Genomic DNA, 14,573 nt, shown 5'->3' with positions numbered 1-14,573 from the left:
GTACTTCTGGCCCGGTCCATCCACCGCTCAAAGGTACGAGGAAGACACTCGTCTAGACTCTTCTCTGTCTTGGCCCCCAGGTGGTGGAATGAACTTCCCCTCGCTGAGTATTTTCAACCGGCAGCTTAATGCAAGAAAAATCTCCAACAGAGTGAATAAAATTATTGTATTGATGGTTTGAGTCCTAGTGAACCAGAACTGATTACTTCAATGACGGTAACTTGAAAGCAAGTCGCTCTGGATAAGAGAGTCTGCCAAAAATGCCATAAATGTAGCATAACAGGGTTTCCAAATACCGATGATAAAATGTTCAGTGTTGTGTTTGCCTCCCTGCTGCACCCTACCTGGCCTTGTCACCGTCCGTCTCTCTCGGGTGCCAGACCTGTATTCTGTCCGCGGGTGAGATCGGCATGCTGGGTAATTGTCCGCTCGATGTTCTCCACACTTTATGACTCACGGTGCGGTACACAGTGACTCATGGGGCGAATGATGCATGTTCTTCTACAGACTAGGCGGGGTCTTGGTGTGTGGTTTGCATGCCTGCTTTTGTGAGTACTTGGAATCATTTGTATTAGAAACAGCTCTACCAATGTTCTACTTGGGCATGTTCTAGAGCTTCAGTAGTGGCGCTATGGTGAGAAACTGTGTTGATGGGGACAGTATCTGATCGCATCCATGTCCCCATGGTTTGTGTGTGTTGATGTCAGGAGTATCTCAGGCTCTCTGATGTGTATAAGATGTACGGGGGCAGCGGCGTCCAAACCCAGATCTCCGCCCCTGTCCCCCCCAGCCTTCCTCACCCAGCAGACGCTTCTCGCGAGGTACTGGTCGCTCCCAACCACTCTGTTCTCAATATGACGACACAATAATGTCACTTTATACAAAGTTCATAATAATATCACATGATTTTTTTTTTTCGTTTGGGGCAGTGGTCATGGCCATTTAATATAAAAAGATCTAATCTACAGCCAATCAGCCAAGCCATGATCCCGCCCCCAAACTGTCAAAGCCTTCCCTATGCCAAAACTCACATATAAAACATATATATATATAGGAAATCCCTGTGATAAGTTTATGTGACTTTATCGTGACACCATATTCATTTCCTCTGTTTCACTTTTTCCACGTTTCCACTTCTTGTAACTTTGTTTTTGCTTATTAAACTTGTCCTGTTTTGAGTTTATTTCTTTTGCTCCCCCTCATTACCTCCCTGCTCCATTCCTCCTCTCGGTGGAAAAGGACTATATTACCATTGGCCAGTTAAAACAGATCTTTGGGACGCCCAGGGCCGAGCCCTCCCCCGTCCCTCCCGTCCAGTCATTCCAACTCACAGATGCCAGCCCTGCCCTTTCATGCCACATGAGCCAGTCTGTTGATGTTGAGGTGTGTGTCTTCTCTTCAGACAATCTGTTCCAGTGTCTCAGCCGTTCTCTCTGTCCTATTTAATGATTTAGTTTTGATCCTTTTTATATGGTTTTATATAAAAGGTTCCACTGTGTATCTTCGTTTTGGGAAGTTATATTCCACAGTAGACGTCCATACTGTTGCCCTCATTGACTGCTCTCCACCTCCTCTCTTTCTTCCCACCTGCCCTCCTTATTTCCTTCCCCACCTCTGCTCTGCTCGGCCTTGACCCCCACCGTGCCTCTAAAGAGCCAGCCTCAGACCACCAGGCTGGATTTAGAGCGCTGGTACCAGGACTTGTTAACCGCTGGAGAGAAATCTCAGCCGTGTCCCCCTCCCCTTCCAGCTAAATCCCTATCCAGTCGCAGGCCCACGCAGGTAAACACTCACATCGTTCATAATGTTATGGCTGATCAGTGCATACTTACTCTCTCTCTCGCTTTTTCTGACTCCTGCTTGGGTTCCCTTCCCGAGGTCGTGATGTGGTTTTGATGTTGGCTATATGCCTCCTCAGGTTTACCGTGGCAAGACGGACGCTGAGGCCGGACAGTCACCACCAGCACCGCGATGCACGGCTAACGGAACGTCGACGCCCCCCCCAGACCGCCGGGAGGGTGACACCAACCAAGGCAAGCTCCACTCGGGTCAGATCTTTATTCCTGAGGTGGCGTGGTGGGACGTTCCTCATGAGCTCGCCATGTGCCGTGTTCCTGCAGATGCTGAACAACTCCACCCGCCTGTCCAGGGACCTGTCAGAACTGTCCATCGCACAGCTGGACTCAGAGACCAGGAGACAGATGTCACTTCAGGGAAAAGGTACCATACTCAGGATATCCGGCCGGATCCTTTTAATCAGATTCTGCACATTCCAAGTGTTCCAAGAGGAACAAGAGAGTCCAGCAGCTCACTGGCATGCTTCTTAGTTTATAGAATATTCCTTAATGCATTACATTTATGATGTAGTTTACAGAAACGTCATTTGCAAAGTGAGTAACAGTTAAACAGGGTGTTAGTAGCCTAGAAGACCCGGGTTCGAATCCCACTTACTACCATTGTGTCCCTGAGCAAGACACTTAACCCTAAGTTGCTCCAGGGGGGGACTGTCCCTGTAACTACTGATTGTAAGTCGCTCTGGATAAGGGCGTCTGATAAATGCTGTAAATGTAAATTATTATTAGATATAAAATATAAAATGTGTGTGGCTTTCATTCAGCATGACTCAGAATCATGAGGGAAAAATGATTCATTTAAACAAATGTTGTCAGCACAATAGAAACATAAAAAATATGCCATGACACAATTATAGTAATTATTTTAAATCTATCATGCATAACCGTAAATCAGCTTGTATGCGTTTTTTTAGCTAGACCTGCTTAGCAAGCTAGCTACTTTGACACGTTGTACGCAGCTGAAATATTACGTAGCTTGCTACCATGTGGGCAATTATTATTATAGCCCGGTCTTACTTACCTCGATAAGCCACATCGCCTGGTCTGTGACAGGATTGTGGGAGATGAAAGGGGAAGTGTTCTGCTGACCAGATGTGGGCTTCATCGTGCTGCTGGACAGCGTCATAGTGTTGACGTACCTAATAAAGTGGCCAATGAGTGTACAAGAATGCATAAATTCTTTCCAATGATGACCCACTCACCAGGCCTGCAGGGGTCAGAGGACCTGAAGCCCTACTCCACGGACACGAAATCGAGGCCCGTGCTGGACTCCCATTACCACTGGGGGTCGCCATTTTCCTCCACGGGTACCCCCATGGTGCACCACTCCATCCTGCACCACCAGGCCCCTCCCCCAGGAGAGCCAGCCTTCGACACCCTGAGCCTGGAGAGCTCAGACAGCGTGGAGACCAGTGTCTCCACGGGCAACAACTCTGCCTGTTCCCCGGAGAGGTGAGGCTCCGTTTCCATGGGAACACTTCCCCTCTGCCCTGTTCCCCTGACAACGGGTCATCCTGTCTGGTTTTTTCCTCCTGTTCTACCTCCCTCGCCTTTTTTTTTTTACGTTGTTGTTCTGTCTGTTCCCATGATGGTAGTTTACCCTGCCTGTTACCATGACAACCTGTCCAAGCTTAAGACGAAAAGCTTCACCTGTTCAAAATTGTATTGTGTCCTGGGGCGGAACATGCCACCGTGTCATATTAAATATTCCAGAGTTTCGGAGCCTCCGGAGCTCTTCTGACGCGCATCAGCAGCACACGGAGTCTCCAGCCCCTCTGTCTGTCTGTCTGTCTGTCTGTCTGCACCAATGCTTTTTTGTTTCTGCTTTTTTTCTTAACTTTGAACCCCTGAGCGGAGCAGGAAGTGCGCCAAAAGTGAACTTAAACTCGCCGCTTTTGTCTTCCCGGCAGCGGCGCGGCCGGCACCAGGCTGGAGGAGATGGAGAAGATGCTGAAGGAGGCGCAGCAGGAGAAGGCCAGGCTGGTGGAGAGTCGGGTGGGTGCCGCCCTTTCGCCTCTCCCTCACCCCGGACACCCAAATGGGATTTCACCGGGTCGATGGGCGAGTAATCGGCCGGTCGCGGCCATGTCTCTGTCTGGTGTTGTTAGAAGGTCGACAAATCCCTCGAACCGGGGGGGGGTCGCACCGCAAAACACGCAGGCTCTTCTCGCCATTTTAGCGCCATGTCTCTCACCCCTGCCTCCGTCTCTCAGGAGAGGGAGGCGCAGGTCCGCCGGCAGCTGCTGGAGGAGGAGCGCAGGAGGCGCGAGGAGGTGGAGAGGAGGCTGCTGGACGAGACGGCGCACAGGCAGAGGCTGGTGGAGGAGGAGGTGAAGTTGAGGGAGAAGCACTGCTCTCAGGTCAGTGCCGCCCTGCACCGGACGGCTCGGGATAAAATGTGTGAGAGCTAGACCCACGGAGAGCCGAGTTTAGGCAGGGTTGGAGGCCGCGCCCGCTCTGGAGCACAACAGAGCTATAAAATTGATGAAAAATACAACACGCTAACTGGGAATGTTGCAGACCCGTAAAAACACGGAGCAAAGCTCGTCGTCGCTCGGCTCCATTGTTTATGCATCAGCCGAGCCTTCATTCCGGGCGCACAAGGCCTCAGGTCAGCACCTGAGAAGAAAGAAAAGAAGCGGGCCGAGTGAAACAGGAGGAGGGCGGGGAATAGAAATAATAAAAAATAAAAAGAGAGAAAGTAAATCAAAGGCAGAAGGCAGCGGGATATTACCGTTCCTCCTCGGGAATCTCATCTCGATTGCTGAATTATCCATGGTCGGCTCTGAACTCGCCCTGTTGTGGAAATGGCACAGAATCGATGTGCAGCACTCGAAAGCATCATATTTAATGGATACTTTACATCAATTGAATATATATAATGTTAAACAAAACCAGTAAATAAAATATCATTAATTGCTGTCACTGTATCACAAAATGTGGCAAAAAATGAATTCACAAAATATGTCTGTTTTTTTAATTAGTATATTTTCGCTACTTTCTACTTGTTACGATTTATTTACTACTACTTGCTATTCATTTATATTATTCACAATCAATTCTTGAGACCAATTTAAAACTATTAAGGAAATATTTTCCCTGAATGCAAATGCGTTGGCCAATCAGTCGGGTTCATTACAGTTGAAGCAGCTACGTTGTCACCAGCAAGAAAACAATAATTGGTTGCCGCTCTTTTGCTTCCTGTATGTATGGACACGCCCACCCTCAAGTGCTGATGCGATGTCTACGTTAAAATGAATTGCAGTGATCAACAGAATTTTAGTACTATTCATATTTTTTGTATAGTTTTTTAAAACAAAGCAAATTCCTTGTATGTGTAAACTTGGTAATACATTTGATCCTGGTCCTAAAAATTATATCTAATAACAGATGGATGGAGTTCTTATTGTTTTTTTTTTTGTTTTTTTAATAGGCTCGTCCAATGACGCGCTACCTGCCCATCAGGAAGGAGGAGTTTGACCTCCGCGCACACGTGGAATCGTCCGGCCACTGCGTGGACACCTGTCCCTACATCATCGTCACTGAGAAGATGTGCAAAGGTCACCTGGTGAAGATGGGCGGCAAGATCAAGTCGTGGAAGAAGCGGTGGTTCGTCTTCGACCGCCTGAAGAGAACCTTCTCATATTACGTTGGTGAGGATCCGCTCGTATTTACATTTATATACATGTATCGTTTATTTATTCACCGGCTGCCTATATAAATATTGTATATATGTATTTTTCATATGTTTCGTATTTTCCTGTCACGTTCGACACCGCTGATGCGATTTTCTCACATTAATCACACATTTTAGTTTATTACATCACCAGTTGTTTTTTTTTAAATGCAAATTTTCAGGCGAATACCCCGAAGCAGTATAATATATTAATTAGCTTTTCTGATGGCTTCGTGGCACGGCGTGCCAGTTATCGCGGAGCCGTCCGTGAGCGGCGGTTGACGGCTCGGCGGCGGCTCTTTGTTACGGATGCGGATGTCCTGGTTCCTGCTTCGGGGATCGCGTGGAAAGGCCAGCGCGGCTCCTCGCCCGGCTCCCTCCTCTGTTCTGCTCTTTGCTGGTGTCTGTAGCCTTTTCACCCCCCCTCGCTCCTCGTGTTAGTGATGATGATGATGATGATGATGAAATAAACTGCAATACTTTCTTCAGCGCTGGATTTGTAAAGGGTGCGCGGGGTTTTTACCCCTGGCTCAGTCGTGACTAACAAAACCAGACTAACAGCTCTGCGGTTAAAGTGGGCCACATCTCATTACTAAGCACATTACGATAACGAGGCTGTCCGCGGCACGGTTTACCCCCGCCAGCGAGGTCAATGCATCCGAACGCGGGGACGCGTTTAACTTGCGTTCGAATAAGACCGACGCACTCTGACCTGCGGGGAGCCGGGATTTCAAAGCGGGTTCTCACTTAAATCCAGCCTTCAATCCCACTGGGTGTCCTTTTATGAAGATGTACTGTCTACTCCAGAGCCGTGACATTAATAAGTCAAGCGTGCATGTATAATTCAAACAAATATTAAATATTACTTATGGCACACTTATACAGTGTGGAAACATGCCTCGTTCCCTTTATGTCACTTTACAGATTGTAAAATGAAGGCAGAGCCAATGACAGATGATGGCATTGTTTTCCATTGCACTCGTCCTCTTTCAAAGTTCATCAGCATTTCCTCTCTTCTGTGACAGACAAACACGAGACCAAGCTGAAAGGCGTCATTTACTTCCAGGCGATAGAGGAGGTGTACTACGACCATCTCCGCAGTGCAACCAAGGTGAAGAGCCACCAGAAGTCCTCATGATTATTATTAATGTTGCTGAAAGGTCCTTTACATGAACTGACGAATGATGCGTGTGTCTCCGGGTAAATTTTAGAGTCCCAACCCCTCTCTGACCTTCTGTGTGAAGACCCACGACCGGCTCTACTTCATGGTGGCGCCGTCCCCGGAGGCCATGCGCATTTGGATGGATGTCATAGTAACGGGCGCGGAGGGCTACACGCAGTTCATGACTTGAGGGGAGCGGGGCCGAACCCGGCGAGGGCAGACGAGGCGGAGATCCACGGCTCTGCTGAATACAAAAAATAAAAAATTATAATAAGATAATAATAACGAAGCTGGAGCGCTGCTGCTCTGAAACACGCAGAGTCAGCGGATCAGAATTCCCGGGAAAAAAGCGACTTCGGGTTGGGACGGTTCATGGGAGAGCGTTCACAGGACAGCCTCTTTTCATTTTACCGATAAAGATCCGGAGTAAATGCATAATTATTATCATATATTATACATACCTGAGATTAATGATGGTTCTTCCAAGCCTGTAAATAAACTCGGATTTCACGTTCAGTGTCCACTGCAAACTCAAGAAATACCACCACAGGCAAAAAAAAACTCTTCTACCTGTTTGCCACGTTGTGTTGTGTTTGCAATTAATATTTTAATACCAACTTTTTTATATTTTTGAAGATTTTCTACCAGAAACACTTAACCGCCCACACACTTTATTATTCTTTAATATATAAGTGGAAATATATATGAATATACAGCTGATGTGGAATATCTCAGTGCTTCGTCTGTGAATATGTTTAAGCCGTGTACAGAAATGTGCTCATCATTGTGCCTTTGCATGTGTCTCTACTGACTTAATATCCATAAAGGACAAACATTATTCTGTTATATTGTAAGCTTCATTTCACTTCCAGAATACAGCACTATACGTTTTTTTTTTTTTTTTTTGCTGCTCTTGCTGCTGTGCATTTTATTCCTTTTATATTGTCAACACCAGTCCCTGCATATGCAAAACTGGGACAAATTAAAAAAAAAAAAAGCCTTACAACAACAACAACAAAAAAATCCAGCCTGAATAATTTATTCATGTTTCTTTCAATCATCCTCGGTGCTTATTAGATCACGGAGTGATGAAAGGTTTGAAAAGGGGGCGTCATCAGCCAGGCAAAATCTGCCGGCTGTTTTTTTTATTTTTTTTATTCAAACACCTTAAATGAGGTAGACGAGGTGTGGGGGGGTCAGCCATTAAGGGGCACTTGGGGACACCATTTTCTCCGTCGGTGCAGGTGTGTGAGTGACGTGGATGCTCCCTCGGACTGTCACTTCAACGTTAATTAGCCCCGTTGCCAGATTGGCGGGTTCCTGGACACTGTATATGCAGAACACGTCCATATGCTGTAGGGTGCCATCATGGGTCCCTTTCACACCGTTCTGACACGCGGATTCAATATTTATGGCCCTAAAGAGGGAGGTTAACCTCTGGCCGTGTGAATTATTCCAACCCAGGGACCCGGCGCCAGAAATCCTCTAATGGACGCGTGTGACAGGGACATGTGGGTCACTAATAAAGTGCTTTCACTGCTAATCTCGGTCAAGCACTTTGCTAGGTTGCCTGAAAAATGAATTTAGGCGAGATTTCAGGTGTGAATGTTTTACGGCGGCTGGAGAGAGTCGAGATGCGGTGCCACACAAGTGGCTCACCTGTTAACCAGGCCCGTGGGCCTAAAACCAGATGGAACATGACATTAGGGACGACGGCCCCATTGTCATCTGCTCCGTATGAATATTTCATTTTACTCATGCGTGCCTGTTTCCACAGGTCAAAAAAAGCAGACCACAAAACTCCACAAACGTTGCTTTGATGATTCATTTATGTGCGTCGCCAGCACAATGTGAACACCACGTTCCATGTTGTTTACAATATTTTTCATTGCCTGTACAAAAAAAACATGTGGTCCCCCAGTCATCCAAGAGGTGGCAACCTTTGCCGAACCTCTGCTGAACGTGCGGCTTCGCAGGAGTCCTCCAAGCACAATGTGGCAACATTTTTTCGATTCGGCTCCAGCACCGAGTGGAAATCGTTTGGGAAAGAAAGAGGGGGAGAAAGGCGTGGTGAAACACGTCTCCTCGCGCCGCAGTCACCTTTCACAACCCGCTGCCGAGCCGGTCGCCAAGGAGTGACAGCGGAACCTGAGCCTCTCCTGATGTAATGTGACCCGACTGTTGAATAAGGCGTGAGTGACATCAGGGGTGATAAACATCTTTCATTCTGTGCTTTCAAAGGCCCATCATTTCAGAAGTTTGTAAGAAGCTGCCTACCCACCCGGCGGCGGCGTACCCTGCTCAAGCAGGCCCCGGGGAGGGCAAAGCTGGGTGTTCTGTGAAGATCCAGCCTAAAAGGCAGGTATTAGCTCGGCGGCAGATCAGCCTGACACTGATGATCTGGATGGATATGAGCCGGGCTTGACAACGAGGCCTTTTCAACTAAACTCTTCACGCATCAAATTCGGGAATCCGCGCGCGCCTGTGTACGCCATCGTCTGTCACAGGCTGACAAGGAATCCCATTCTTCCAGCCTGTTTGGTGGATTTGAGTGTGGGATGTGAGGGGTGCATCCTAAACACCCAGGGTCCCACGGGGGACGTAAAACAAATGGGCTGGCACACACACACACACACACACACTCACACACTGAAAAAACGAACTTTCATTCCGCTGCAGGCTCTCAGAGGAGCTGTCTTACCGTTGATGTCTTAAGCTTTATATTCAGGGGGCGTCTGCATGATGATGAGTGGGTTTAAGCTCCAGTGATATCCCTCATTTTATTTATAGCAAATGAACGTTTCTACAAATAGAATGTAATATATATGGCGATATACATAATAAAATAAGGGCTTTTTTTTTTCTTTAATTAAACAGCAGGGGTGCTCTCGGAAGGATCGGAGCCGCTTTTAAAAGTGCAAACAGCAGCAGTGCGCCGGAACGCAGAAGTCAACAGGAGCGGCGGGCGAGGCGAGGCGAGGCGAGCTTCCAGCTCCGCGGGTTTGATCGCATGTGCGAGAGCAGAAGAAGAAGAAGAAGAAGAAGAAAAAAAAAAGTTGGAGACAACAATGAATTCCGAGAGAGTGATGAAATGGTGATGTAACTGTAACTAATGTAGCATACATGAACTTGGCATGCTGTTCCCGCGCTCGCGAGGACGCGCGCACGCACGCACGCACGCGCGCACGCGAGAGATGTAGTCGCCCCCCCCCCCCCTTTTTTTTTTTTTGGCCATAATAAAAAAAATAAATAAATAATAATAATACAAAAAAACAACAACAACAAGAGACACGCGAAGCGGCGGCGGGAAAATGCAAATGACATTTTTTTTTTTTTTTTTTAAGAGCGCATAAATGATTGATTCGAGCTCTCCATTCTCCCCAGCAGCCCCGCACTTCACTGGAGAACATGAAGAGGAGAAGCGGGATAACGCGCCGAAAAGAGGGGCGAAGAGGTGCACTTTTGTTGCATCTGACTGAGGTGCTAACTGAGCGCATTCAAGATTTCAAATAAATAACCTTGATCTAAAATTCCAAATAAAGCTATCAACAGTAATAATGTAATAAGCAACACTGAAACATTCCATCACTTTAATATGTAAAACTGACACATATATGTTATATCAACAGAAATGTAAGTAAGTGTAACCTAAGTATATAGTTTCCACGGCTCAAGACAATTAAATGAAACATCACCAGGCAAAAATCTTCCAGGGTCTATTGTACAGAGCATCTCCAACGCACCTCGCCATTCTGTATTCCGTTTTAACTGTGACTTGTGTAACCAGGGATACGCAACCTCAGCCTAACCCCTAATCTAGCCGGTGGTTGGACTACATTTACATTTACAGCATTTACCAGACGCCCTTATCCAGAGCGACTTACAATCAGTAGTTATAGGGACAGTCCCCCCCGGAGACACTCAGAGTTAAGTGTCTTGCTCATGGACACAATGGTAGTAAGTGGGGTGTGTGTGTTACCCACTAGGCTACTAGCAGGTAAGGTAATGGATCTGTAATCGTAAGGTTGTTGGTTCAAATCCCAAACTGCAAGGTGCCACTGAGCAAAGCGCCGTCCCCACGCGCTGCTCCCTGGGCGCCTGTCATGGCTGCCCAATTCTCAACCAAGGGTGATGGTTAAAAGCAGAGGACACATTTCGTTGTGTCACCGGGTGCTGTGCTGCAGTGTTTCACAATGACAATCACGTCACTTTAACCAGAACACTAACCCAACCCCTCACCCTGAATTTTAGCTCCGATCCCTGGTTCCACCTTGAAAAAATAAACAGGATTTTAGATGGTAGATGAAAAATACTGTGTGACTATGTGTTTCTTGGTGCTGGTCCTAAGCCCGGGTACATTTTCGCCGTGTTTCTGTGCGGATGACCAGACCAGTTGGTCTGCTGTGGCAACCACAAAAGGCTGGAAGGAGATGACAACAAAATGTATTTCTGTTAAGTTTTGTTGTCTGAGATAAATACATCAGTAATTTTGCACTCCGTTTCCTATCTGCACTTGGATTTATTTCTGGACATGGCGGGATACTCATTCGTTTGGATACTGGATTGATTTGTGTGGTGTTATCCACCATTAGGCTATTTTTATCCAATTTTGTGTCATTGTGCACCATTCAGACATCAGTCTAATTATATGGGTGTAAAACTGTGGAGAATAGAATACAACAACTCTCTCTACACACAAAAGCACTGGATTAAAACCACTACAACTTGATGTTACCTGGCAGAAAGAGGCATGGCACAATAGCGGTTAAAAAGATGAACAGCTTCTAATTTATTATATGTAAAAAAAAAGAAAATTAAAAGGAGAAAAGATAGAGAAAGAGAGAGAGAAAAGCCAGGAGAAGAATAGGTAAATAGAAAAGACTCAGGGACTGATGGGAAGATTCCCCTCAGCTCCTGATGGAAAAGAAAATGGAAGTCCAGCGACCACAAGTGACCATTCCTTTATACATTTGACTCACAGGATGTTGTCACAGACCAATCAGAATTTGTTGTTTCTGTCTCATCACGCCCCCGGTGTCTCCCGTCAGGGGCAGACAAAGAGAGCGGGGGATCTTGCACTGCACCTCGTATACTCCGAGCCTCCCATACTGCTCGCCTGGTCCCTCCATCTCTGAAGGTAAAAGGAAGACCCTCATCTAGACTCTTCTCTGTCTTGGCCCCTCGGTGGTGGAATGAACTTCCCCTTGAGGTCAGAACAGCTCACTGAGCACCTTCAAATGACAGCTCAAGACCTTCCTCTTTAGAGAATATTTAATTAACTTGTAACTTTCTTATTGTCTAACTTGTACAGAATCTACAACAAGAGTGAATAAATAGATTGTATTCATAATGAACTAGAACTGATCATCGATGGTAACTTCATCGATGGTAACTTGAAAGCATGTTATAAGTCGCTCTGGATAAGGGCGTCTGCCAAATGCCTTAAATGTAAATGTAAATCTCAAAACACATGGGTGCACCTCACACCTTTTGTTTGGGGGAAGGCCGCCAAGTGCTGTAATGCCGTTTGACAAAGACATGGAGAACAAAGAGGTGATGGCCTCTCCACAACATAAAAGCTGCAGAAGTATCATGGTCCTGCAGAATGTCCCATGGGAACACACACGTTGGACAGTACAGGCCAAAGGTTTGGACACACCTTCTCATTCAATGTGTTTTCTTTATTTTCATGACCATTTACGTTGGTAGATTCTCACTGAAGGCATCAAAACGATGAATGAACACATGTGGAGTTCTGTACTTAACAAAAAGTGGAGACCTGGCCTCCACAGTCACCGGACCTGAACCCAGTCAAGATGGATTGGGGTGAGCTGGACCAACAAGTGCTAAACACCTCTGGGAACTCCTTCAAGACTGTTGGAGAAGCATTTCAGGTGACGACCTCTTGAAGCTCATCGAGAGAATGCCAAGAGTGTGCAAAGCAGTAATCAGAGCAAAGAAACTAGAATATAAAACATGTTTTCACTTATTTCACCTTTTTTTGTTAAGTACGTAACTCCACATGTGTTCATTCATAGTTTTGATGCCTTCAGTGAGAATCTACCAACGTAAATAGTCATGAAAATAAAGAAACACGTTGAATGAGAAGGTGTCCAAACTTTTGGCCTGTACTGTATATGCATCAAAAAGACAATGGTGCAGACAACGTCATTATCTGCTATATGTTTTAATGTGATGTGTTCAGGTCTTGAAGCACAATGGAGGCAGTGCCAAATTGAGCTTCATTTATTCATCTCAACTCCTCCTTAACCGGTGTAACATTCATGATTTTCATGAGGTCAGAAATGGTTGATTTGTCATTTGCATCTATACTTCTACCTTTATACCTTTATTTGGATTTTTCAGTGTATGTAATACTTCAACTTTTTTTGTGTTTTTGGACACGACTATCTATCCTCCTACTGGAGTCCTGACTTTTGTCATCTCTGACTATAGCTAAATCGTACCATTGTACAATGTACACACTGCAGACCAAAAGAGGAGAAATGAGAGGAGAATTTCACTAGCAGAAGGGTGGACACTGTCAGGTACGTCACTGGCTTATTAAGACGACTATTCTCTCATTTTATTTTTGTCATTTCACTCAATCATTCCTTTTTTTTTTTTTGTCAAGACCTGGCAACATGGCATTCATCTGCACAGCCATCTGCAACAACAACACAGCAGTGTCACAATTTTTGCTGCAATATTGCATGAATCACTTGAGCATGTTTCAGATGTTCACATTCACTAGCTTGGCGATGAAAATGATAATCTGTCTGTGTGTTTGGTTTGGTGGAGGACACCAGAGACTTAGAGATCATAGAGGAGATGCTGCGCCAGGACTAAGGTAGGAGATGGACGTGTGCTACACCTGGCCGTGTGACGTATTAAATTGTCCAGAATTAGGAAGTAGGGTGTGTGAGATGCTGTCAGTCATGCTTACAGGCTCCTCCCCTTTTAAAACTTTATGAGAACATGATTAAAGTTTTTCTTACAATAATTACACATTTCCTTCTCTCCTTCATACAGATCACTAACTTTGCTCATTCCATCTATAATTGTATATCTGTATTTCATCTGACACACTCCCCATGTGATGTGTTTCCCAACCCTGTTGAGACTTTGATGCCACTGTGGCAGTCTGACAATGGCAGTAGCTTCGTCACTCTGTGATGGTGACGTTTTCAACAACATTTCCCAGGCTGCTGTGCCAGGATTCAAGTGACGGTGATGATGATGTTGCTGATGAAATCTTTGGTCTGATGTAGTTGCTTTTTTTCGCCACATAGTACTATTACTCTAGAGTTTGCAACAGGTCTACGCACACTCATTACACTGGAGACTCCATCTGCGCCTCTCCACAGACACAGGCCTACATTTCACTTTACTAGTGGCAGCGGCTGGGGAAGGTTGCGGGTTCGAAGTGCACCGTCCCCACACATGTCCGCCCACTGCACGCCAAGGGTGATGGGCTTCACCTTGTTAGTAGGTGCTGCGGTGTCGGTCTTCAGTAGTGTAGCAGTAGCCCCTGGCTGGGGTGCACGGCTCACGGCTCCCCGGTAAGTGTTTAATTGCACATTAGACGGAGGAGCGAACGAAGAGGTGAAGCTGCGGAGCGTGTGCGCGCCCCGCTGACTTGCTCCCGCGACGCGCGCAAACAGGGCGCCCCGGCGGACCAATTAACCGGCGGAGAGAGAGAGAGATGGAGAGAGAGATGGAGGGAGAGAGAGAGAGAGAGAGAGAGTCAGCGCTTTCCTGGGACAGATCCCGGACTTCGGCGCGTTACGGCCGCGCTCGCCGAGATTGCATCAGGAATTACAGTATCACACGGTAACCGGCGGCGCGCTTTCATCCGCGCCGGCCCCGCCCCCTCGCACCC

At 46.5% G+C, this 14,573-nt stretch overlaps 1 protein-coding gene across 1 annotated transcript in view; it reads left to right on the top strand.

The window, feature by feature from the left end:
- Positions 1–7,537, top strand: part of phldb1a (pleckstrin homology-like domain, family B, member 1a) — a 35,104-nt gene extending 27,567 nt beyond the window's left edge. Inside the window, 12 exon segments of the mRNA XM_028983754.1 lie at positions 708–821; positions 1,240–1,383; positions 1,654–1,782; positions 1,919–2,033; positions 2,121–2,220; positions 3,059–3,086; positions 3,088–3,305; positions 3,764–3,848; positions 4,067–4,213; positions 5,287–5,506; positions 6,555–6,640; positions 6,741–7,537. Of these exon segments, the coding sequence (XP_028839587.1) occupies positions 708–821; positions 1,240–1,383; positions 1,654–1,782; positions 1,919–2,033; positions 2,121–2,220; positions 3,059–3,086; positions 3,088–3,305; positions 3,764–3,848; positions 4,067–4,213; positions 5,287–5,506; positions 6,555–6,640; positions 6,741–6,881 (1,527 nt within the window). The 3' untranslated portion in view covers positions 6,882–7,537.
- Positions 7,538–14,573: the final 7,036 nt, after the last annotated feature.

The sequence above is a fragment of the Denticeps clupeoides genome, chromosome 6, assembly GCF_900700375.1.
Source record: "Denticeps clupeoides chromosome 6, fDenClu1.1, whole genome shotgun sequence".
Classification (NCBI taxonomy): Eukaryota; Metazoa; Chordata; class Actinopteri; order Clupeiformes; family Denticipitidae; genus Denticeps; species Denticeps clupeoides.
Note: the sequence above shows the minus strand (reverse complement) of the source record. Positions and strands in the feature narration are given on the sequence as shown.